Source organism: Trichoderma aggressivum (assembly GCF_033847375.1).
Source record: "Trichoderma aggressivum f. europaeum strain CBS 100526 chromosome Unknown scaffold_012, whole genome shotgun sequence".
In the NCBI taxonomy this organism is placed as follows: Eukaryota; Fungi; Ascomycota; class Sordariomycetes; order Hypocreales; family Hypocreaceae; genus Trichoderma; species Trichoderma aggressivum.
The window spans coordinates 758,713-782,950 of record NW_026946378.1 but is presented as its reverse complement, the minus strand read 5'-3'; the positions used below and the strand labels follow the sequence as shown (position 1 = coordinate 782,950).

General features: G+C 52.1%; 8 protein-coding genes across 8 annotated transcripts; 5 read left to right on the top strand and 3 right to left on the bottom strand.

Annotated features, from left to right (window-relative positions):
• Window positions 1–3,064: 3,064 nt before the first annotated feature.
• Window positions 3,065–6,463, top strand: Triagg1_4114 (transcriptional regulator family: Fungal Specific TF; the record flags this gene model as incomplete). The annotated part of the gene is made up of 5 exons (XM_062898482.1): window positions 3,065–3,189; window positions 3,297–3,467; window positions 3,756–4,979; window positions 5,064–6,010; window positions 6,078–6,463. 5 exons carry the CDS (start codon window positions 3,065–3,067, stop codon window positions 6,461–6,463), a joined length of 2,853 nt encoding a protein of 950 aa, XP_062757134.1.
• Window positions 6,464–7,676: 1,213 nt separating this feature from the next.
• Window positions 7,677–8,819, top strand: Triagg1_4113 (uncharacterized protein; the record flags this gene model as incomplete). The annotated part of the gene is made up of 3 exons (XM_062898481.1): window positions 7,677–7,719; window positions 7,785–8,596; window positions 8,682–8,819. The coding sequence occupies 3 exons, from the start codon at window positions 7,677–7,679 to the stop codon at window positions 8,817–8,819; spliced, it is 993 nt and encodes a 330-aa protein (XP_062757133.1).
• An 824-nt stretch (window positions 8,820–9,643) lies between these two features.
• Window positions 9,644–10,385, top strand: Triagg1_4112 (uncharacterized protein; the record flags this gene model as incomplete). Its single annotated transcript, XM_062898480.1, has 2 exons — window positions 9,644–9,958; window positions 10,011–10,385. 2 exons carry the CDS (start codon window positions 9,644–9,646, stop codon window positions 10,383–10,385), a joined length of 690 nt encoding a protein of 229 aa, XP_062757132.1.
• Window positions 10,386–10,993: 608 nt separating this feature from the next.
• Triagg1_4111 (uncharacterized protein) lies at window positions 10,994–11,674 on the top strand (the record flags this gene model as incomplete). The annotated part of the gene is made up of 1 exon (XM_062898479.1): window positions 10,994–11,674. One exon carries the CDS (start codon window positions 10,994–10,996, stop codon window positions 11,672–11,674), a length of 681 nt encoding a protein of 226 aa, XP_062757131.1.
• Window positions 11,675–12,478: 804 nt separating this feature from the next.
• Triagg1_4110 (uncharacterized protein) lies at window positions 12,479–14,399 on the bottom strand (the record flags this gene model as incomplete). Its single annotated transcript, XM_062898478.1, has 2 exons — window positions 12,479–13,091; window positions 13,288–14,399. The coding sequence occupies 2 exons, from the start codon at window positions 14,397–14,399 to the stop codon at window positions 12,479–12,481; spliced, it is 1,725 nt and encodes a 574-aa protein (XP_062757130.1).
• A 1,071-nt stretch (window positions 14,400–15,470) lies between these two features.
• On the bottom strand, window positions 15,471–20,186 carry Triagg1_4109 (uncharacterized protein; the record flags this gene model as incomplete). The annotated part of the gene is made up of 2 exons (XM_062898477.1): window positions 15,471–20,090; window positions 20,148–20,186. The coding sequence occupies 2 exons, from the start codon at window positions 20,184–20,186 to the stop codon at window positions 15,471–15,473; spliced, it is 4,659 nt and encodes a 1,552-aa protein (XP_062757129.1).
• A 746-nt stretch (window positions 20,187–20,932) lies between these two features.
• On the top strand, window positions 20,933–22,864 carry Triagg1_4108 (uncharacterized protein; the record flags this gene model as incomplete). The annotated part of the gene is made up of 1 exon (XM_062898475.1): window positions 20,933–22,864. One exon carries the CDS (start codon window positions 20,933–20,935, stop codon window positions 22,862–22,864), a length of 1,932 nt encoding a protein of 643 aa, XP_062757128.1.
• Window positions 22,865–23,063: 199 nt separating this feature from the next.
• Triagg1_4107 (uncharacterized protein) lies at window positions 23,064–23,585 on the bottom strand (the record flags this gene model as incomplete). Its single annotated transcript, XM_062898474.1, has 2 exons — window positions 23,064–23,335; window positions 23,396–23,585. 2 exons carry the CDS (start codon window positions 23,583–23,585, stop codon window positions 23,064–23,066), a joined length of 462 nt encoding a protein of 153 aa, XP_062757127.1.
• Window positions 23,586–24,238: the final 653 nt, after the last annotated feature.

Below are 24,238 nucleotides of genomic sequence, written 5' to 3'. Positions count from 1 at the left end.
TGCTAGCTCAATCATCTCGAATGCTGAATCAATTATCTCTTCTCTAGCTTTGCGGGCTCCAACCGGTACCTGTGGTCTTAGAATTGGGACAGACAAATTCTCGTGGGAATATTCAATATCAGCATTCTTGTAATAGCGGTCCCAGATCCTCGCCGAATCAGAGATCCTGTCAGCAAGTTTTCTCATCCTCGTTTCACGATACACGCCTATATCGTATGCTGGACCCCTGGTGTTTTCCCAATCCATGATGGTGTCTGAATTCTCGGATGTTTCTGAGCCCATGGTGCTTGACTGTGAGTGAAGTAGAGATCAGTTGAGGAAATGGCGGGCTACTTTGAGATTGTATTGGTCATCTACGAATAGTCAGAGCAATGTCGAGCTATATGTATTCAGATCCAAATAGTCACCCCCATCCTGTGTCAAGGGTGAAGTTAATAGGTTATTAAAGAGACCTCAATGACCATGTTCACATCCTAATCGGCGGGACCCTTCAAAATCAGTGACTTGAGAGTTTGATACGCTTTGGCCATTCACTTGAGACGTGGCAACAGGATGAAACTACTTACCGCAGATAGCCTCACTCTGTGCTTGGATAGCAGTGACTGAGGCCGTCTTGAGATGTTAGGCACATATCAATGTCAGTTGATTATGGGTGGGACTGTTCAGCATACCGAATATGCCATGCAACATCCCGACGGCTACTTGAAATTTAAGCGTATATGACAGGATACAGAGGGGGGACCCTTCATTTACTACTACTCGCACATCCGATTCTTTGAGTACCTATCTGCTGCCAGTATAAATTTCTTTAGCTTTCACTACTAGGTACTCTTTGTTACTATCGTTGCATTTTTCTAGTATCTGCTACTCTCCTAATTATCCTTCTAGCGAAAAGACGTTGCCGCAGCATTGAATGCAGAGACTCGACGCATCGCGTGCAGCAGCCGTCTCAGTTCAGTTCACGCGACAGAAGCGGCGTCGTTCATTACAACATCTCGTGCGCCACAACTCAGCTACCTAAACGGGATAAAAGATTGAACTCTAACTTAGCGCTCCCCTTGTTGGCAAATTGGAGTAGAATTTGCCGCTGTGGCCGCACCGCAATGATTTTTGTTTTACTTTTCTTTGCCAAATGCAACATTTCGTCTGCAGGGTGTGTGTGAGGGGGAGCACTGAGAGAGATAGGGAATGGTGATTACATAACGGATGGAGGAGCACGTCCGCCCACCCACGCCAAGCGCATGCAGTGGAAATTAAGAGCAAAAAAAGACGGGCAGATGGAAAACCCAAACAGCTGAGTGGCCCAGTGCCGGATAATGCTGGGATCCCCGTGGGGTCTGGGGTAAAAATCATCTGGATGGGCCCACCCTGTGGGGGAACGGCAGGCTGTGAGCTAGAAGGCAATGCATCGCCGTCCATTAGATGGATGGCTCTGTCTGTACGGAGTAATTGTTACATGTAAGAAGCAGGATAGATAAGGAAACAGAAGAAGAGATGCAAGAGGCCCATCTTGATCTGTTTGCCTCTGAAATGACCACCACTGCTCCCCCCCGGTCTGGGGGCTTTCGAGTGTCATTGCAACTGCATCCTTTGTGCCACAGAGATTTAATTACTACTACTAGAGTCATGCCCACGGTGGGCCCAGCAAGCACGCAGATATTACTACATAGACTCGACTAGCTGGACGCCTTGTCAAGCTTGAGATCGCAGGCTTGCCGAGGCCGGCCTAGCACGCACGCGCACCAGGCAAAATCCGCAGTTGCGCAGGCTCGGCTCAGAGCTGGGCTTGTCTTCTCTCTCTCTAGTCGTTTGTGCCGTAGTACGAAATCAATCCAATACTAAAAGTGCCTAGCCGTGCCGCGTTACTCGTACCAGTACAGCGCAGTCGTTGTGTCATGTCATATCCGGGGCTTCACCTTTTTGCCTTTCCCCCTCTCCTCTCCTCTCCACGGACGGCATCTAGCTTGTGTCTGTGGCTTGTTCTCCAGCTTGCTTCCCCTCAGCTTCCCCGCTCAATCCAACCCTGGCCCTTGTACATCCCGTATCCCAAGACATTCCGGTTTACTTCTTCCTGTCCATCAACTTGGCCGTCATTTGGCATTAGCATTGCCTTAGCATTGGCATTATTAGCATCAGCATCTGGCAGTCAGTGTCGTCCATTGTCGCTCGTCGTTGCCTCGGCCACCGCTCGTTTTTCTGCCGGTCTAAAAAAGCACATGTCGTTTGACAGCCCTGGGGCCGACATCCAAGCGACGCCCGGCCAAGCATTTACCTATTTCTTTTTTCCGCTGCCATCTCCAACCCCCAACGGATGACGGCACGCGACCGATGAGCCAAACACAACGCCGTTGAGCTGGTCCTTTGCCCCGATACTACGGATTACTGCAACTGGCCTGCCTCCAAATCGGGGAAGCTGTACCTTGTGCCGGCTCCACGCTGTAGCCGCCTGGGGGTCCTGGTTCAATCCAAGTGTATCGCTCGCTTTGCCTGGCCGGATCAAGTCGCCGGGCTCTTTTCTTGTCGCCTGTGCTGTGGTCCATCACATCTCGCCTCGCTCCTTCATCTGCAAAACAAAACACCCGCGGCCAGCCGAACCTTGCTGGGCACGCGCTGCGGCTCGCCTCGACCGACTCGACTCGACTCGACTCGCCTCGACTCGTCTGCCTGATGGGCCAGCCTCGATTGCTGCTTGCTGCTTGTCCATTGTTGATTGGATCCGGCCTCTCTCCCTCTCCCCAGTCGGCTACATAGTCGGTCGCCTCTTTTCCTCCTCCTAGCCACTGTGGTTGCAGATAGCAGACCGAGTGCGAAACCCGGCTGACCCCACACTGCTGTTTCCTCTGGGCCGTGTCTCTCATCTGTGTCGAGGTCGGACGGATCCTGTTGATACTCCATCTGTTGTTCATTCGAGCTGCCGTGCCCTTGATTGCTTCCCATTCCCCCATCCCCCACATCCTTTACCCCCAAAATCCCGTCGCTGTTGCGTTGTTGCTTCGTTGCTCCTTGTCACTTATAACATACCTTGACGGCCTCGCTTCTGCTCGTAATGCTCCCGCTCCAGACCATGGACGGCCCGGCCATTCTGCCACCGCCAGACCAATCCAGTGCCCTCGCAATTGCCGAGGTGGGCGAGAATCGCAACCAGAAGCCCAAGACATTGCCTTGCAAGTACTGTAGCAAGCGCTTCAGGTCAGTCTAACCCGCTCTGCTCCGCATCTGTCCAACTCTGCTGCTTCGTGCTGTGTTGCTCACATGACCTCTTCTCCTCGAGTTACAGGCGCGTTGAACATGTCCAGAGACATGAGAGGACTCATACCAAAGAGAAGCCCTTTTCATGTGGCTGGGACCGTTGTGGGAAAACCTTTGGGCGACGGTAAGAGCAATTCGTTTCCCCCTCCCCATGACCCGACCCTGTTTGCCGTTTTCCTTGCACCTTCAACGAATCCCCCGTCCTCTGCCGCATGTCTGTAAGTACCTACATAGCCCATGGCGTGGTTTAGCATGAGGTGATGCGATGCTGTGCCTTTTTTATGTGGTGCTTGTACCCATACGAGTACCCGCGCCTCCTCATTGCCTTACATATCCCCCCTTTCCCCTCTTCCAGAGTGTCACCTCTAGCCTCACCCTAAGCTTCTTGCCTAAGCTTCAACTTTGCTATTTTGCTCGCCTTGATCCACTTTGCACTTCCCACCTCCTCGCTGCACTTACACGGTCCCCGCCTTGCGTTGGGTTATACTGACTTATATGGACATCAGCGATCTTCTCGTCCGGCACGAGAAGCTTGTTCACCTAAACGAAGGCCATAAAGATGTCTCCAGGCCAAGGAAGCTCTCTGGCACGTCTATGCACAAGCCATCTCTGTCCGATGGCCACGTCGACCTCGATGTCATGGGGATTCACAGGCTGCGGCCGCCCCCTCCTCCTCCTCCTACCACAACCACTCTCCTCCCCCCTCAGCCATCACCGCCGCAACAGCAACAGCAGCATCAGCCCCAGGCGCCTCCACCGCCATATCATCACGGATCCATAGCTTCAGATCCGGGAAGTCATCATCTTGGCCAGCAAGACCCGCAAGCAGCAGCACGGACTGCAGCTTGCAATCTTGATCTCCTTTCCGATGCTGCGTTGGCAAGCGAGGTTAACACCATCCAGCCCTTGCTGAACGGCATGCCCCAGCAGCCTCCAGCTCACTCTAGAGTCAAGAGTTATCCTGATACTATCGAGGGATATGCGGATCGTGCGCGAGCAGATCCGCCAATTCTCGCGGCTGCCTTCGGTCCACAGCCTCAACAGCCAGCGTACGAGGATTACAACCTATTCCTTGACGATTACACGACGCCGCAGCATTTCCTCCCTCCGCACTTTGAGCCCGATCAGCAGATGAACTTCTTTGCTCGATCTCCGGCCGTGTTTCAACGCGGGGGCTCGAAGCCGAGTTCACAGCTTCCCTCCCGCTTCGGGTCTCTTGCACCTGATGTGCAGGAGCCTAATTCTCGACTGCACGAGGAGGCTTCGCGCTCCCCTCTACGCATATCGGTGGTTGACCACGGCGTCATAAAGAATCGTCTGGAAGAGTTCTCGTCTGTGCTGCCGACTGACTTCGTCTTCCCTTCTCGCTATACGCTCACCCGCTTCTTGGAGGGATACATTGGGGGCTTCCATGAGCAGCTGCCCTTTTTGCATTTGCCTACATTGTCACCCACTGAGCTTGCACCAGAGCTGCTTCTTGCCATCCTGTCCGTTGGAGCGCAGTACAGGTTCGAGAGTAAGAGAGGATATGCCCTCTGGTATGCAGCAAAAGCTATTGCAATGGAGCAGATACGACGAAGACATAGCTCGGAAATCCACGCCCTCTTGCCAAACGCTTCATCCTATAGCCCTCACTCGACACGGCCTTCTCCTAGTACTTCTTACCGGCATTCCTTTGCTTCAGCGCAGTCGGAGAGGCCGATAACTCAAGACACGCATCGGGAGCCTTAGTAAGTAAATACCTTTTTACGATTTCCGTTCTTTTACGTATTTTCTTCTTTATGAGTTGCTAATACATAAATCTTCAATTACAGTTCTCCCAACACGCCCCAGTCTAGATTGGAAACAATCCAGGCCGTCTTACTCCTATTCTCTGTTGGCTTGTGGGGAGCCAAGACAATCCTAAATGAGGCACTGTCATTGCAGAGCACCCTGGCCATTTTGATCAGAGAAGAAGGGCTTACTGAAGACATCAGCCAAGCAAGCGTCACAGATTGGGATGCTTGGATCAAGCGCGAAGGGGCCACCAGGACTAAGTTGATTGCGTACTCCTTTTTCAACCTTTGCAGTATCGCATATGACTTGCCGCCTCTATTGGTCACGTCGGAACTCAGACTCTCTTTGCCGCTTCCTGCTAGACTCTGGAGAGCGGAGACTTCTTGGCAGTGGCAAGAGCTGCGGCAGTCTACTCCAATGGTGGAGATTACAGTCCACGAGGCCATTGCCCGGCTGTTTGGCCGAACGAATCAGGGGCTGCCAAATCATCTATCGTCGCTGGGATTCTATGTGCTCATTCACGTTCTCATCCAGCACGTGTATTTTTTGAAGCAAACCTCGCTGGCAGCCGGCTTGCCGTTTGAAACACAACGCACATTGAAACCGGAGGATGTGGAAGAAGTCACTCAGGCGCTGCGGGTATGGCATACTACGGTCGAGCAGCACCATTATCTCCTTGCCACGGGATCAGGACCCTTTGCCAGCACAGACTTTTCCCCAGGCGGCCTATTGGCCTATAACGCGACAGCTCTTCTGCGTCTCGCGTACATTCGGCTATACAGCGATACCCCTCCAAGCAGAGAGCTACAGACAAGGGATTCGATGTTGATGGCATCAGCCATGATTTCCACACCACTCGTTGTGCGCAGCGTGCGACTCCACGGGGCGGTATTTCAAGCCGTTCATGCATTATCCATGCTGGTCAAGGCGGGTGTTAACTATGTTGCGAGAACCAAGTCTACAGAATGGAGCATTCAGCATTCGTGTACGTTTCTTCCCCTTGATTCGTTTCCCCCCCTCCGCTTGATGCAAAACTAATCGTGGTTGAATAGTATGCAACTTTGAATGCGCTCTTCTTTTAGCCAAGTGGCTCTTGACCCTGGGGTCTCTTACACCGTCTGATGCTCCCATCAGCCTCGACGAGAGAAACCTCTTGGAAACAGTGAGGAGAATGTTGGACGAAACCGAGTTCGCCGTCCCCGTTGATCCATCTTTGGCTGGCGCAAATTCCAACCCCCAGATGGAAACTGCAACTACAGACCCGATGAAGTTGAGACAGCTGGCGAGTGCGGTCGTGCGCCTCTGGGCCGAGACTTTCAAGGGCACGCACATCTTTGATATGATCAAGACAATGGGCGCCAGCTTGGACGGATACGCTGATCTGGTGGACAAGCCAAGGGACCGCGTAGCCTTGGCACCAACTGCGAGCATCAATTGAGGCTAAAGGTGAGCCGAGGATTCGCTGGACGGATCTTGTGAGGTGTCTTGAGAGTGTGACGGGTATTCCATTACCACGTCGGGCGTTATTGGAACACAAGATACCATGCTGGCGCACACTAGCGGCTGCGCAGCGGCTTACAGTAAACGGGAATATGGGGCATGTGTTTTTGGCATAAAGGGGACAAAATTGCACACATTGGATGGCTTAGGCAGATATTGGAGAACCGTCGGATCCGGAACTAGGGTATGGGAGTGGGAGGAGTTTGTACATGTGTAACACGCAGTTTGTTGAGCGTGAATGAAAGGAATACCCCCCTTCTCTGTAACTCTTGTAACACATGAAAGCGGCATACATACTGTGAATCAACAAGTGGGATCGCTAACTTGTTAGATTGCGGGGGATCTCGATACGGTGATGATGGAGAAGCTGGGGTAGTTTGAGAGCAGCTGATGAATAGGAAGCATTGCCCTTTCTGGATAACTCGACAGCCAACAATTACCTTGACGAGCAGTGAGGATAAAGTATGCACATACAGATGTAGCACACGAGAGAGACTTGTAGGATTACTATAGCAGTGGTAGTACTCAATCCAGTTCAATGTCGGACGACTATTCAGAGAACCGAGGGAAGATGCACACGCACTAAAAGGTAGGAATGCTGCTCCACCCGTGTCAGGATTACTCATCCCCCAGGAAACGAAGCACGACATCTTGGGTCACTTGATTCTTGGCATCCGGGTGATGCGGTTGGATGAGATGATGACGATGGCCTAGAGTACAAGGGTTTGTATACAGCAGAGTGTTACAGGGAGGAGACGGTACAGCAGCCACTCACTGTATCTTGTCTCGTCTCTGCACAGCAGGTATTCAAGGTGTTTTAGCATGTGAAGTCCGGGGCTCAGCCTAACCCCAAAGCGTGGAATGGGGCCGAGCTATAACATGCAAGGGAAAAGGCCATCGAAGGGTGGGGCTGCTGTCAGCGTACGCGAGAGACTTGCCTCGGCATAAAGGGCTATTTGTTCGGGAGCGGTAATCTTGCTGCCGTCCGTAGACTTTTCTGGCGTTATAAGAAGTGCTGATTTTGACAAGGCAAGAAAGAGAGCGTTTTATATTTGAGGTTTGGATGCTGGAATAGAAAAAATACACAAGACGAGGAAACAGACAGGACCTGCACAAGACATAGACCGAGAACAAGAACAAGAAACGCGACGATGCCTTTCAACACGGAGCTCACCCGGCGCCTGGGCATTCGCGGTATGTGCCCTTCTTTACCATCCATCACCGTTCGCCTTGGGTCGGCTAACAAACAAGCCTCCCAGTCCCCGTCATCCAGGGCGGCCTCATGCACGTCGGCACCGCAGACCTCGCGTCGGCCGTCTCCAACGGCGGCGGCCTGGGCATCATCACCGCCCTCATCTCCCCGACGCCCGAAGCCCTGCGCGCCGAGATCCAGCGCTGCCGCACGCTGACCGACAAGCCCTTTGGCGTCAACCTGACGCTGCTGCCCTCCCTGCTCCCGCCCGACTACCCGGCCTACGCGCAGGCCATCATCGACGAGGGCGTCAAGATTGTCGAGACGGCCGGGAACTCGCCCGGCCCCGTCATCCGCCAGCTCAAGGCCGCGGGCATCACGGTGCTGCACAAGTGCACGACGATTCGCCATGCCCAGAGCGCCATCAAGCTGGGCGTCGACTTTTTGAGCATTGACGGGTTTGAGTGCGCGGGGCACGTGGGCGAGAGCGACATTACGAATTTCATCTTGTTGAGCAGGGCGAGGCAGACGCTGAACATTCCGTTTATTGCTTCGGGGGGGTTTGCTGATGGGCAGGGACTTGCGGCGGCGCTGGTGTTGGGAGCTTGCGGTATCAACATGGGAACCCGGTTCGTGGCCACAAAAGAAGCGCCTGTACATGTAAACATCAAGGAGGCCATCGTCAAAGGCCAGGAGACGGACACGACGCTGTTGTTGAGACGTTGGACAAACACCACGAGGCTGTACAAGAACAAGGTGGCGACGGATGCGCTAAAGATTGAGAAAGAGAGTACGACGGGCGAATTCTCAGAGGTGGCGCCTTATGTTAGTGGAAAGAGAGGGAAGGAGGTCTTCATTAATGGTGACCCGGAATACGGCGTGAGTTTTATTATCCCCTTCACCTTCTATTTGCCTATTGGGTCTCTTGTTATTTCGTCTTACTGACAGTGGTGGGGATTGATAGGTCTGGACGACAGGCCAGGTCATGGGCCTGATTCACGATATCCCGACCTGCGGCGAACTGGTTGCTCGTATTGAGAAGGAGGCCGAGACTGCGCTGAGGGAGAAGCTGGCTTTGATTGTGCCTGACACGAAGCTATGAGGGATGAAATAATGGCGTGGGTTTAGTCGATAATAATGAATGAAATACGGTTCCCTTTTTGACTGAATCTCAGCTTGGTGCTACTCGGAACAGCTGCTGTGTGTTATGATATCTCTACTGGTCGGCATCTCAAGTTGTATCCAGCGTTGCGGAGACTACAACATCAAAGATACGGAACAAGTGTCTTGTGAAACTGGCGCGTCTGATATCTGCTAGTATCGCTACTATCTCTAGTATCTGCTAGTATCGCTACTATCTCTAGTATCTGCTAGTATCGCTACCTTTTCTACTATCCACTACTATCGACTATCATCACTCATTCTGGGATATCTGCTAGATATTGTTGCAAATTCTTCTAGTATCTGCTATATGACCACTATCGGTCTTGAGGTGATGGTTAGTACGCACTATTATTACTATCCAGCTTTTCACATTAATTCTACGGCCTTTATTATCTCGTGATATCTTGAGCCACTGTTGTAACTGGGTATGTCAATCGCTGGTATCGATTGGCTGATGTGACGGAGCAATAACCTCTCCAGTGACTTCGGCGGAATCTCCAGCGTCATCAACACCATACACTAATGGTTTCAATTTATCAACCTTATCCCAGCATCTTCAGACATCTGCGTGAATTCGAAGCCCAGCATCTGTGACAGCTGTCGAATGGGCTGCCAAAATCCACTTAGTTTTATTTTCACTTTACTCCCAGACATAATGGCACGTCCCTCTCCTATCTTGCTGCAAATTTCCCCCTTATTCCATCTCTGCGCCTAATTTCGCTCGCCTCTTGACATCCATCGACGAATTCAAGACAATTGAAGATGTCAGCCGCAAAGACTGAGAGGAAGAAAGATGTCATCAGATTCGGCGAGAAGGATCTCAACCTTGCGGCAGATGATCCAAGGTACGCTGATGGAATGAAATGTGTCGTAATGTATTGGGCACAGGCAACCCAACTCGAGACTCGCGAACAAGAGGAAATGGTCACATCCACATTGGACTCATCTGCCGTCGTACGCCCTAACTGGACCACGATCAATAAGCCAGCCGTGGCCACTAATGCCACGATAACCATGACTGTGGACGGCGCATATGCTTTCTCTGGAACCGAAGAACAGGTGACCGTCCTCAAGCCAGTGTGTCAGGCAAAGCAGAGTGTAGCTCTCGGGATATGCAAATCCCCTCCAGCGGCCAAACGCCGTCGAGCACTCTCTGACATTTCGGCCATTGGGACCTAAACGCACACGAAAAGCAACCGACAATGGCGGTTTTGATATTGACCACGTAGTCACTGGTGTCGGGTCGTCTCTCGCCTTCCAACGCTTTGTTGATGCTGCCAAGTTCGCCTCGACAACAGCCGAAAGGCCGCGAATGACGAGCTCCGACCTCCTCGAAATGAAGGAGGATGTGAAGATTGCCAAAGAAACCGCAATGAGGAGCGAGGCCAAACTCGATGGTTTCATTTCCGAGATGCGTCAGTTTATGACGGCATTTGCAAACACGGCAGGTATTCCGCTGCCAATCGAAGTCGTTGACGAAAGCGACAATGACGACCAAGAATGAGGATATCTGCCCCGAGGGATCACCATATTTACGATGTATAGGACTAAGCAACGGACCAGATTGGAAGCCTCATTCGCGATATTCCAGTCTTTGGGGAACTATTTAGCCGGACTCAGAGGAAAGCTTGATTCTGTGTGGTTTAAAGTGATGGGAATTAAACGGCAGTGTAGATTAAGTCGATTTAGCAATCTTCAGAGGATTATGTTACGGTATCCCAAATTAGTGTTGACTAAACCACGTTGTTGTATCACGACGTCTCTCCACCTTTTTAATATGACGGCAGTGACTATGATTGAAGTGCAGATCAAGCGTCTTCATCCGACTGTTCTCTAGCATTCACCAACTACATTCACTACTCAATAATGCTTCGAATGAAACCGGCTTTGATACCCTTGGCAGCTGTGATCAGTTGTCACCCTCTATATCACCACCCCTTCGGTTCTACCCACGGTGAATGCATACTCACATGACCTGTTCTTTATTGACCTCTTCAACTTCTCCTCGAACGTTTTCTTCTTCTTTCCCTTCTTCACCTCTCGGTTTGTTTCACGCTCCTCTTCCCAAGTGTAAAAACCACCACAAGATTGGAGAGTATTGCCGAGAACGCCATGATGGAGACGATCAATGATGAAGACTCGGCAAACCCTTCCGTTCCGAATCTTGTCGAACTCATGGAAAATATACAATCCCGTGCCGGCTATGATAGCTCCTCCACAGATCAAGAAGTAGCTATCACCGAATATACCACTGATGAAGAGGTCTCCGAAGAATACGTCTCCGACGAATGTCACTCCGAAGAATACATCTCTGAAGACGAGTTCTCTGAAGAGGAGATAATCTCCAGAGCACCAAACGCAGAAGGAAAACGCGTTGCGTCTCCGAGTCCCCTTGGCCATCAGCCCCTCGACAAGCGTCCGCGACAATCCACTGCTGAAGAAGAATTCGACATTGACAAGGTGGTGGAGGCTATAGAACAAAACCCATTATGGACGATGGACCACAAGGCGGCACTCTTGGAAAAATACGAGAATAGTCTGAGACTTCTGGTCGACAAGGTGGTCGTCATGCAACTTGAAGCTCGCGAAGAAGCGAAGAAGAACGAGGAATTCAAGGGGCAGATGAAAAAGTACAGGGAGGAGGAGAAGAAACGCCAGGAGGAGATGAAAGAATATTGGGAAGAGGACAAAAAACACCGGGAGGAGGAGAAGAAGCACTGGGCGGAGATGCGGAAGTTTATGGTCGCAATCTCCAAAGCCTTTGGCGTGGCAGCACAGGGCGAGAACGAGTAAAGCTTTGCAAGACGGGGAGTTTATTTCTGGCTCTGGCTGGGGGCTTGGGATTCATGGATACAGAGCATTGGAGCTTGGTTACGGCACTGGGGGGGCGTTATATCATGAGGGTATCCTGACGACGAGGATATTGCTGGGATTTGGTATTTAGCAGGCATTAACTTCCATCCTATCCAACTCATAATCTACGGGGGTTCAAAATCTAGTACACTTTAAGAGAGTAGCTATCCAGTAGTCCAAGTTAGCTACTTGGATATCTAACGTTGACTGATGCTAGAAAAGAATCCCGATGCTGGAAGCTTGCGGCGTGAAACCCATGGTTCATTCGCTCAAAAGCTTTCTATGAGTTGTTGGCTTCGACAGAGGTATAGCATTTGCCCATACGTTCATCATTACAACTAGGTAGGTATAGGTCACCCGAGAGCTCTGGCGGCTGGTTAGAATCCGGTTCAGTTTTGTTTAGATGATGTCGCTTTGAGCCGTAGCCATTGTATAATACGTAGAAACAGGTAGTGATACTAGAAGAAAGTTGCGATACGATACTAGAAGAGAGTAGCGATACTAGAAGTAGTTTAGAAGAAATCATCAAAGAAATCATTTCCAGTCCTATATAATTCCATTCGTCGTGACGTCCCATATGCTTTCTTTATCCAAACAACTTCAAGAACCGTGTATGGCCCATCTATATGATCCATTCACAGACAACAAACCAACTTTCCCATCAGCCAAGTCATCGTCAACACCAAATCTCCTCAAATCATTCGCCGTGCCACAGACATTACCAAGGCCACGTCATCATAAAGCTCATCCTCTGCTCCTTCGGCTAGTCACCAACGCCGGATCCAAACGCCTCCCTTGCTCCCTCTTATACTCCGTCTCCCCCTCCGGAATCCTCCACCGCTCATAGTAATAAAGCTCCGGCATCCTCGTCTGCGTCTGCTCCTCCAGCTGTGCCTCTCCATCACGGAGGCCAACACCCGTCTCTATCAACGACGCTCTTCCCTCGGGGTCGATGGCTTGCCATCCTTCCGGCGATGACCTACGAGAGACTACCAAGTCTACGTCTTCAGCTAGGGAATACGTCGCCTCTACGACAGCTCCCCTAACGCCGCAGTAGAACGACGTCGACAGGTCGGATGCTTTGGCCAAGGAATGGACTCGGTCCATAGATGTGCTGTAGATGTGCATGACTGCGTCTGGCCGCCAGCTATCTTGTCGTGATAGATGGTGCCATGTGCACGATCGACCAGACGAGGAATCGCACTCTTCGACCGGTTTGATCTGAAGTCCATCGACTTCATTGATGGCCCCGTACTGATGGGGTCGTCCAGGGAGAGGTGTGTTTCCGGAACAAGGCATGGCATTAGTGTGATGATACGGCTTCGGGAAACGAAAGTCGAAGAATCGGAGGTCAGGGCTGCAGTTGTTGCCAGCTACAAATCGCTCAGATCCATATACTAGCAATGAACTACTAGCCTGATACGGCTGGAAGCCATCACGATATAGAACATCGTGGGCTGAAGGAGTTCGTAAATCTGACAGCCTAGCATCACATACTTGAGTTAGCTGCTTGAAAAGTGACTCTAGCTTTGGATTGCCACCTCTCATCTTACCTATGGCTTCCGTCGTCCCAGGCGCTGAGCAGCAGATTATCATTCATCCTTGTAACCGGCTGAATAGCACGAACCGTCGTCTTCTCAGCCGACCTCTTGGAATCCGCCGAAGCACCGCCACTAACCCTGGAACTCATTGCTGCGTTGAAAAACTCGATTCCACTGGGCCTCATCTTGGCCCATCTCAAAGGCTCAGTGCTACCACCAATGCTACAAGCAATCACATCGTTGGCCATGAACTTGGCGCTGCGCAGAAGCGAAACCTCGTCGACAGAGCCATCCTTAGCAACGTCGTAGTAGAGAACAGGTTTCAGAGTTGCCTCTTCGGCATCGGAAAGGTTGTAAAGCGTCAAGACGGAGCTCCTGCAGCTTGCCAGCAACTTGGCATCGGACTCCCACTCGGTCCATGAAATCGCCCTCTGCCCAGGAGACCTTCGGCTTAGAGGCACTCCAGATGGATTATTAGCATCGTGTGAGGGAAGAAACCTCTGAGAAGCATCCGACAGCGTCTCATCTCCGACAGACAAGAGCTGAAGGCTTCCGTCAGCCCTTCCAACAACCACCTCCGGGAGCTGCTGGCGCTGGATGAGGCTGATTGCCGTCACATCTCCCGTCCCAGCTGCATATCCAGCCTCGCGGCCTCCCAACTTGCTCCAGCTATCCGGGCCCTTGCCGCTCACGCCCTTTCGTCGAAGAATCAAGTTCTCTCCAGCGCCACACGCCAGCAGCTCCTCCTGCGTAGCCACGAGCGTCGTAGCATCAATGACGGAGTGAAAGTTGACAGACTGTCTGCTCCTGGGAAACTCCCTCCTCTTGGTCCGCGCCGGAGGCTTCTCTCCGTACACCGTCAGATAGAACCCACGACTGTCCCAGCACCGGTCGAGATACGTCAAGCGGTCTGCCACGGCATTCCAGCCCGTCAAAGCCCCCAAGGGGATGTTGATGGAAGGGAACTTGGCCCTCACGAAGCTGCGCCACCCGCTCTGGTTGATGACGGCATGGGCATGTCGCGATGCGCTGGCCAGATGAGCCACATCGCGGGCCGTGTCCAGATGCTGGACAATGTCGAGAATGAGATCGTCTGGGAGACTTCCCAGCGATGCCACGTCCATTATGATTACTGTTCAGGCAGTCTCATAGAAAGGTCTATATCTGTTGTAAATTGTAAATGCAGAAAAGCAGAAAATAAATAAAGAAGAAGAAGGAATATGCCGCGTAATGATCATCTACTGCATCTTCATGGTCGTCCACTCGTTAATCAGCTTCAAGTTCAATTTCCATTGCCTCATGGACGCATTTTACAGCCCTTGCAGCGATGATGATTCATCCACTAAAACTTACCAAGACTTGAACGGTGGCGCAACAAAATGTATCCAAAACGTGGCAGCCACAGTCTGACTCACGCCCAGGCTTCTATTCTCGCCAGGGTAAGCAGATTCTTAAGCCAAAGCCTCCATTATGACTGGTTCAGAGAGGGAGGGAGGGAGTCATGAGGAGGAGAGATGCATGACTTAAGTCAGAGGAGAGGCTGCCTGCAAGGCGTAGATTGGAGGTACCTGTATATGCCTCTAGCGGGTCGGGTCGCCTCAGTAAGCACAATGTACTGCCTAAATCAAAGACACCAGAATCATACGGCGTAGATATCAAATACATGCCTGAGCAGGCCAAAATACAGATGTAGTTGTTAGGTTTATATCACGTTGTATAGGTAGCATCTAGAAGTCTAAAGTGATTCTTCACGATGCAATATTCCCACTATTGCTTCTTTCTATCCAGCGTCCACACACATCACACAACTTGCCACACATCTCACCATGCTTCACTCTCACACACAAAGCAAATTATGTATGTACCCCAAGTCTCATAACCCCCAGCTATACTATATATCAAAACCTATCTACAAACCCATAATCATCATCGCCAACCCGTACTTATGCATATGCTGAAAAGAAAATCCACATTGGTGGTTTTGCTTCCCTCACCCCCCCTTCTATCACTCTTGGATCGGAAATGCACAACAACCTCGGCCAAACCATTTCCAACGCCAACAATAAAAAAAACGCCTAATAGTATGGTTTTCCAACGTGTCTCGTTGCAAAGGTATCACCAAAAAATGGAATTCCCCCCCTTCAGCCACGCCACCGCCCCCTTCTCCTCAAACAAAGGAAAAATAAAGCAAATAATCACATTAACAGATACAATGCGCGCGCGGCTTTTTCGGCCGCCGCGACATGCCAGGGTCGCACATCTGCTTCCCTATCAACCACTCCACGGGCCCGGGCCAGAGTGCCTAGCCCTCTAAAGTATCCCAACATTTCTCTGAAAAGGGGTTCGTGCACTCGCGGCATGGCTTCCGTGTACACCAGATTCACCTCCATCACGATAGGGGCATCTTCCACTTTGATTCCTGTCCGCTTGATGAGATAGCCACTGATCAACGCAGGGTGTACTTCCAGAATGCTCGTGGAGTTGCTGAGCCGGTGGCCGGCAATAGCTCCCCAGGTCTGATCGGTGACATCGGTCAAAATGGCATCTAGATCCGCATCGGCAGCGCCAGCATTAGAAGTGCCGCCATCGCCAGAGGGAGTAGCGACTGCCATGCCTTCGCGGGCGGGAGTCGCAGGGGTTGGCGGCTCTGGAGAAAACGCGCTTGGTAGTGGCGTAGATGCTGGCGTGTGAAGGGCAGCCGAAGGCGGCGCGAGCTTCACCACCGGCGGTAAAAGCTGAAGCGATGGGTTCGTATCGACCGTGAGCAAAGCCACCGTTACCTTGGCGTTGATCTCGGTGCGGGCCAAGTCAACCCAAAAGTCCATCTCGTGCTGCGGCATTGGCCCGCACTTGGTGATGATGACTCTCCAAAGGACTTTCCACGCAGAGATCAATTCAAGCGTAGTCTCCCATATCTCATTGGCAATCTCGTTCATGTTGCGAGACGGCTGCTTCCCCTTTCTCCCCATGCAATAAGAAGCCGTTGCTTGCTGGTTTCCCCTATCGTCCGTCCAAGCAGCTGTAATCCACCGCTCGTCGACGCTCTGGGCGTATGCCACATGAATGCAAGAGTTCTCGCGGATGAGCGATGCTGACGGATTAGTAGTCAGCTTGAAATCAATGATCCGTGGTAAGAGTTGCTCGAGTCTAATGGCCGGAGCAGGCATTGGTCCCCCAAAGAGAGTACAGCGATCGTAGGTCTCGATGCAGAGTCTGACTAGGTCTGAAGTCGGAGTGACGACCAAGGCCGAGGGGGAAGACAGAAGATCTGCCGATACCAGCTGCAAAACTAGTTCATTCTGAGGAGGCTCCTTTCGGGTTGCCAAAATCTTTTGGTACGTTTCAAAGAATCGCTGAAACGCCGTGCAAGATTCGATAATGGTCCCGGGATTGTCCGGCGAGTAGACGAAGTAAATAACAAAGTTTGTCTCGGTAATTGCGAGGTTGGTGAATATCCCGCGCAGCACTTCCATACTTTCAATCATGGCCGATCCATGTCCCGTCACAGTGGCGTCGGGAGAAGTGGTAATCCTATCAATCTCATATGGCAAAAGCCCTGCTTCCATATCCGCACCAAGAGGCATGACTTCAAACGTGCCCAGCTTCAAAAACTCATACACACTTTTGATGCGGTCAAGAAAGGTCTTGACGTTGTCTCCCATCCCAGGCCATCCAGGATAGACGCAAATTGCATTGAGGTTTTTACTGCCAGAGGAAGGAGAGAGGCCCAAGCTCTCCCAGAATGAAACCGCCGACGGCAGAACAGAGAGCTTCGTGTCTGCCCTTTGAACTTCCAAATGTGGGCTAGGAATCTGATATAGGTTGCTTGGCCGCAGAGCTTCGGGGTTTCCTTCTCGGCCGGGCATCTGCCGCGGCTGGAACTGGCTCAGAAGCGGTACGTCTTGAATATCCAACAAGCCTTTCAAGCGCATAGGCATGGTGTCTCCAAAAAACTGCGCAATGATATCTTCCAGTGTATGAAAGGCGTCCCGACTGTGGGTTAATAGTTCTTGGCGCTTTTGGCTGGCCGACAAGGTGGCTGCTTCGAAATCCGAGGCTCTAAAGATATCCAGCCCACCAGTTGCTGCTTGTTCGGTCACAATCTGCGCAATCTGGATCAAATCGTCGTCATTCAAGGCCATATCCAACAACAAGGGCTCTGGATCCGAGAACAGCGCAGAGAGGGGCACTCCGTTCATGTCAGACTTGGATAGCCGCGGTAGCTCCATGGCCAGCTGATGATCGGGCTCTTCAATATCGCAATCTCTTAGCGAGGTGATTTGAGACATGATATCGTCGTCTGCGTTGATCAATCTGATGCTGGCCTTGTGCGGAGAGCCAGGCTCGTCCGACGTGTAGCTGGAGTCGTCTTGGTCCGATTCAGCGCTGCTGTCCTCCCCTGAGATTGATCCGTCCAGTTTCATTGGGCTGGTCGTCAACGTTTGCGGCTCCAGTGCGGAATATTGCTTGGCCATGGTGCTTCGGGTAACGGGTCGATCCCTTGGCTTCTTGCTGAGCTTGCCATGCCGTTTCAGATAGTCAGTTTCGGGCACGGTCCGAAGATCAATGCTTGGCCTTTCCATCTTTTCCACCTTTGAAAGAGCACTCAGGTCGAAGAGCCCCCCTTGCTCGTATTTTTTATTAATCATAGGCAACGCTGGGTCGAAGTCGAGGCTCTCAAAGATCTTGGCCTTTCTCCATGTGGGCTGAGAAGATGTGGTGGAATCATATCTTGGCATTTTAAGAGATGCCTTCACACGCTTAAACACCGCGTGGGGGTCGAAAGGACTAGATTCGCGCTTTGCAGGCGTTACCCGTATCTCCCCCCGGCTGCGACGGGCTGGGTCTTCATTCTGGCTTCTCGCATGCTTCAGCTCGGGTTTGGCAAACACTACTCTCTCCGACTGAGGAGGAGGTAGTGGAGGAGCAAGGAGAGGAGTAGAAGTTGGTGGCGGTAGAGAAGGAATAGGGGCGGGAACGGGAGTTGCGGCCTGGGCCGGAGTTGGGGCCGAGGAGGTGGCAGGAGGATGAAGAGGCAACGATGTAGGCGTTGGCTCCAGAGGGAGTGGCGTGGTATCGACGGGAATTACAGTCTCTTCAACGGCTTGGGGCGGTGGGGGGAGTGCCATTTCTGAGCTAGATATATCAGCCATTGGAAGATCGGCATCCATGTCGCCTGGCTTCTCGTCAAAAAAGTTAAAATCGGCCTCGGTAATGTCATTGTCGTCAAACATATCTCCTCCTATATCACCCCCAAAGACGGTCTCGCCGTCACCAGGAACATTACTGCCGCTCCGGTGTCTCTTGGAATCTGCAAACTCGGGCGACTGGTCGACGCTGTCTCCTCCAGTTGGTTCATTTTGAACAGCATCCGCTTCCGTGATGACCGGAGCGGATAATGGGTTACCTGGACTGGAAAGAGTGCCATCAATGGACGGAGTCACGCCATTGGGCTGGTGAACTCCATCTGGTGGCGTCGGGTACATGATACCAGCCGTGGCCGTACTGGGACGCTGCAAGGCCACGGGTGACAGGCCGCTGGGTTTGGGTGTCTTTGACTCCGCGCTTTGTGGTTGAGGATCCTTGGGGACATTGGCGGCACGCTCCATGGCTCGTTTGACTTTCTCTTCTCTTTCCGTAACAGAGGCATGCCATCCCTTGACATTTCCCAGTGGATCATGACTTTCTTCATGGCCGCTCAGTACAGTGTCTACCACGCGGCTGGTAGAAGATGCGTCGACGTTCTTCTTGCGGAAGCATAGACGCCTTGGCCATGGCAGCGTGAATGAAGAGCTTGCGCTAGAGGATCGCTGGTCGCCCCTGGTATCTGGGTTCTTCGGCTTGGGGACCAAGAGATTCACCCAGAGACAGCCCCCTAGCGTAGAGGCAGCTATGCCCCGGAAATTTAAGAATCGTAGGCAAGCCTGTTTCCACAACGACTCTTGTCCGTCAAGTCCACCACGAAAATTAAAGAATTGGGTCATGGGTGTCTGAGCTAAACTCGCCACGCCGCCATCGCCAGGAACAAAATTTTGCGTAGCAGTCATGATGCCAAAGGGGGCAGCAAGAACAGAATAGCCAGAGGGGGCCAGACTCGAGGGAACAGCGTCATCTAGTGACAATATCCCTCTACACTTCGTCAGAGCCAGGCTTATCATCAATGCTCCCGTTGTCGTCAAATACGCCCTAAAAGTGCCTAGTATCTGTGGTCTTCCGATGGCAACTCCGTGTGGTTGTGCATTGTATGCCGTCGGAGAGAGTATTACAGTCCTGTAGTTGAGAGGAACTGCCCCAACTCGGCGACAGAATGTGGTAGATATCGTCAACAAGATAGACGCAATGAATTTTTCGTAGAGTGCTCTCTGTGCTGTCGATGTGGCCTTGGATTTTTCGGCCCTTGGGTCTGGGTCTTGCGTGATGGGTGCAGTGGTCTGCAAAGGTGATGAGAGAGCAGGACGGTGGGCTTGTTCTAAAGCAGAAGCAGTTGACAGGAGGCTCGTGGGCGTGCCACTAGATTGAAGGCCCTGAGAACGAGGCTTTTGTATTATCGGAGGCTCTATAACACCGTGTTCTCTCAAAACCAGGCCATGCCCGGCCACATCGGGCGGCAGCTCGAGGCTGTCGCCCAAATCATCCGAATTTTCATCTTTGGGGATAAATTGGAAGTGCCACAGAGCCTTTTTGGTTGCATCGTATAAAACGATGTGTCCCTTTTCCCTTAGTGAGTTTTCAATCTCAAGAGCGACCGAGGCGAAGTTTTGCGACAGATTGGATGACGGTTCGTACAAACGATAAGCGATCGACGAGACATTATTCTAGGACCCGGGGTCAGCCGAAGAGGGGATAACCATCAAGGGAGGGGCCATGCTCACAATTAACAATGTATTAGTTTCATATTCCCCAGTATCCATATCGACTGCGTGTAAGGTAATCGGCTCGTGGCAGCCGGTGACAGCGCAGTTTGCCGTCGTCGACACGAAGCCACGGCGTCCTGGGGTGTCTCGCGCAAACGGTCGGACCGAGGGCCGGGCACAAGAGCTGTGCTGGTCAAGTTCAAGAAGCCCTGATTAGGAGGATAAGCGATTCTGATGCTCTGTGCTGCCCGAGCTCCATCTCAACGAGGGTATTCGCCGATCGATGCGGTTGTCGAGGAGCGTCGCCCCGATAGGCGCGAGCTCGAGGAACCGGTTATAGAGTCACGAGGCGTCCGAAGCGCGGGGATTAGGGGGAAGGCAGAGTCTTTAGGAGCACATCAGCCACATGCCTAGTATTGCCAGCATGTGCAGCCTCAGGCCATGGGGGCAGTCGAGCAAAAGAGGAGATGATGATCAAGCAACGTTGAAAATGCACCGCATCGCGGAACTGACAGGGCTCAGACTGTCTCCAGGGAGTCCGAAGCGTGCTGGATCCAGCGCGTGGCGGCGATTGGCTGGCCAGCGCTCGGTCAGGCGAATCCATACAAAGCATAAGGTAGTGATTGTGTGGGGGCGGCTCACCGGTCACCGATGTGGGGCTGGAATTTTTCTTCACCTTGATTTTTCTGATAGCCCGCAAAATTGTCTGGCATTGGCATCTTTTGTCTCTGCCTTTGCGACTGCAGATATTTTCAGCCGAAATCCCAACGAGGGAGCCCTGAACCTGATACTCTGCATCCGCCATGAAGCTCTCCAATCCGGGGACCGTCCCCGTCTATACAATTTCGGGCGCATCTACCGCGCGTCCTCTTCCAGATTGGCTGGCTCGCCGTCGGAAGCGCAGTCTGAAGAACGATGTCGAGTACCAGAATCGCGTCGAGCTTCTGCAAGACTTTGAGTTTGAAGAGGCTAGTCAGTGTGTCCGAATCAGTGAGGATGGCGATTGGGTCATGAGCACAGGTACCTACAAGCCTCAGCTGCATGTACACAACCTTCCACAACTCTCTCTCTCTTTCACACGGCACACGACGTCGCTCAACGAGACTTTTGTCCTGCTTTCTACCGACTACTCAAAATCCCTACACCTCCAGAATGATCGAAAACTCGAATTCCACACCCCCATGGGCTGCCACTATGAGGCGCGCATTCCCAGATACGGTCGAGATCTTGTATACGATCGGCAATCCACCGAGGCCCTCATTCCTGCTGTTGGAATCGACGCTGACGGCAAGGGAGAGGTTTTCCGCATGAACCTTGAGCTTGGAAGGTTTATGAAGTCTTATCAGGTTGAAGTTGGAGAAGATGATGAGCTGGGCGGCGGTCTACAGGGCGGCATCAACGTTGGCAGCGTCAACTGCGCTGCCATCGCCGAGGATACCCACAACCTGCTTGCATTTGGTACATCAATAGGCACAGTAGAGTTTTGGGATCCCCGGTCAAGGTCACGAGTCGCGCTGCTTGCCGGTCACGACGGCGGCGTCACAGCACTGGACTTCCACTCGTCCGGTCTATCGCTGGCGACTGGCAGCTCAACTGGCATGATTCAGCTATTCGATCTCCGTCGCCCTACTCCCTTACTCAAGAAGGATCACGGCTATGGCTTCGCCGTGAAGAAGTTGATTCACATGACAACGGCCTCACAAGAGAAGAAGGTTCTGTCGGCCGACAAGCGCATCATTAAAATCTGGGATGAGTTGACGGGAGACCCATGGACATCGGTTGAGCCTGTGGTTGACATCAACGACGTGGCTTGGTGCAAGAATACTGGCATGCTGCTGACGGCAAACGAAGGCAAGCAGCAGCACGCATTCTTCATTCCACAGCTCGGCGCCGCTCCCAAATGGTGCTCCTTCTTGGACAATATGGTGGAAGAGATGGCGGAAGAAGTCCGCACCGAGACTTACGACAACTACAAGTTCTTGACGCTGCCGGAGCTGAAGCAGCTCAGTCTAGCACACTTGATTGGGAAAACCAACCTGCTGCGACCGTATATGCACGGATACTTTGTGGCGTCCAAGCTGTACGAGCAAGCCAGACTCATCGCGAACCCTTACGCATTCGAGGACGAGAGACAGAAGCGCGTCAAGGAGAGGGTTGAGAAGGAGCGTTCTAGCCGCATCAGAGGCACGAAGAAGGTCAAGGTCAACCAGCGACTTGTCGACAAACTCCTCAAGAGGCAGGAGAACAGAAGCGAGGTTGATACTGATGCCGGTCTTTTGGGAGACACACGATTCAGCAAGCTGTTCGAAGACGAAGACTTTGTAGTGGATGAAGCCAGTGGTGAATTCAAGGCTCTCAACCCCAGCACAGCAGTTCAGCAAGCGCTGGAGGCCAAGCATGGAACGACTAAATACCAAGGCAAGGACTCTGATGAAGAGTCTAGCGATGATGAGCCCATCTCTAAGCCTAAAGATGACGTGGTGATGAAGGTATCATCAACGCAAAACGAAGGCCGACAACTAAAGGATTCCGCACTGGGCTCAAGACAGCAGAAGTCTACACGCGTCAACAAATCACAGGGCGGCGAGATTCGTGGAGAGAGACAAGTCACATTTGTGCCAGAGTCAAGGAAGAAGAAGCAACAGCAAGAGGAAGAGGAAGAGGCGCCTCCTCCGCAAAGGCGTTCCAACAAGGGCAGGCGAAGCGCCAGCTCAAACACATTTAGAAAGATGTGATACCCATAAACATTTGAAATACCAAAAACAGAAAAGCAAAAGGATATATGTATATACATTCGGACACCCATGAGCGATATCATAATTTCATCCATAAAAAGCACACAAAAGCAAAAACTCGCCATTAGTCGTTCCCAATCAATGCCTTGACGCCTCTACTACCCATTCGCACCCACATCCACGCACCAATTCGTCATGGTTACTTTCCGCCAGTCTTTTGTGGGATGGATTTGCTCTCGCTGCGAGCCAAGCCTTTTTCCAAATCTTCAGGTCGAAGTCGAGGGGTTGGAGGCACTTCGTCGAGCTTGGTTCGTCCACGTCGGTTGGAGCGTGTTGAGCCTTTGACAGAGCGGGGGAATTCAGATCGCCTTGGAGTAAGAGCGGTTGCAACCTTTTTCGTTGATCTTCTAATGGTCTCCTTGATGGTCCATTCACGTTTCTTGGCAATGAAGAAGAGGGTAGCGGTTGTTACTAAAAGGTGTCAGCCTGCTAGGAAATAAGTCATGCTAAGGGACTGCGGATTTTGCTTACTGCCGATCAGGATAACAACCACAACAACGATGATGATGGCAATCAGGGCTCCGGTCGAGAGGGTAATGGAATTGGCAGAGCTGTCGCCCGCGGCACCGGCGTCGGTTCCGTCTTGCGCAGTGATGCTGCCGGATTGGCCCTGCCACGAATCGTCCGTGGCCAGAGGGAAATACGCAGAAGTCTGCGACATGGCGGTATGCTTCGATTGGGTTTCGGCGTCTTTGCTCGTATGCGTATGTATTTAGTAACAGATATCAGTCCACAGCCAGGCGGCTTGTCTGAGGAGTCGAAATATCGTACGAGATATCTCCAAGCACAGCAGGCAGTCAGCAGAATAAGAATAAAATCACAACATCCAAAGACTCAACCGCCGGATCGGAAATAACTGCGCCATAGCCCACCCTTTATTGCAACAAGCCCTTTTCTTTGTCCCTCGCCTCCTCTCCATTTCTGCCCGCGACAAGTGCCTGCATACAAATGCCGGCCAAGGCCCATGTATCAGTAAACGCCCTGGGCATCCTCATCGGCCCCGTTTCGCTAGTTTTCTTTGTGATGCCTGTGCCTGGATATGACCGACCGTCGGCGGTGCGCCCTCATGATTGGCCTCGTCTCACCCAACAAGCGCCGACGCCAACGGCACCTGCAGGGGCCTCGGCCAATGAGGTGTACAGGATGCGACTTTATCATCCTGTGCATCACTTCAGGCGAGCCAAACAGCTAAAGCATCACTGCGCGCCCGCAGATTCTGTCTGTGACGGCTCCGTGACGACGTGAGACTAAAATGATCCTATTTTTGTGACTGGGGGAGGAGCTGGTGCATCGCGCTTAATGCGATTTGAGAAG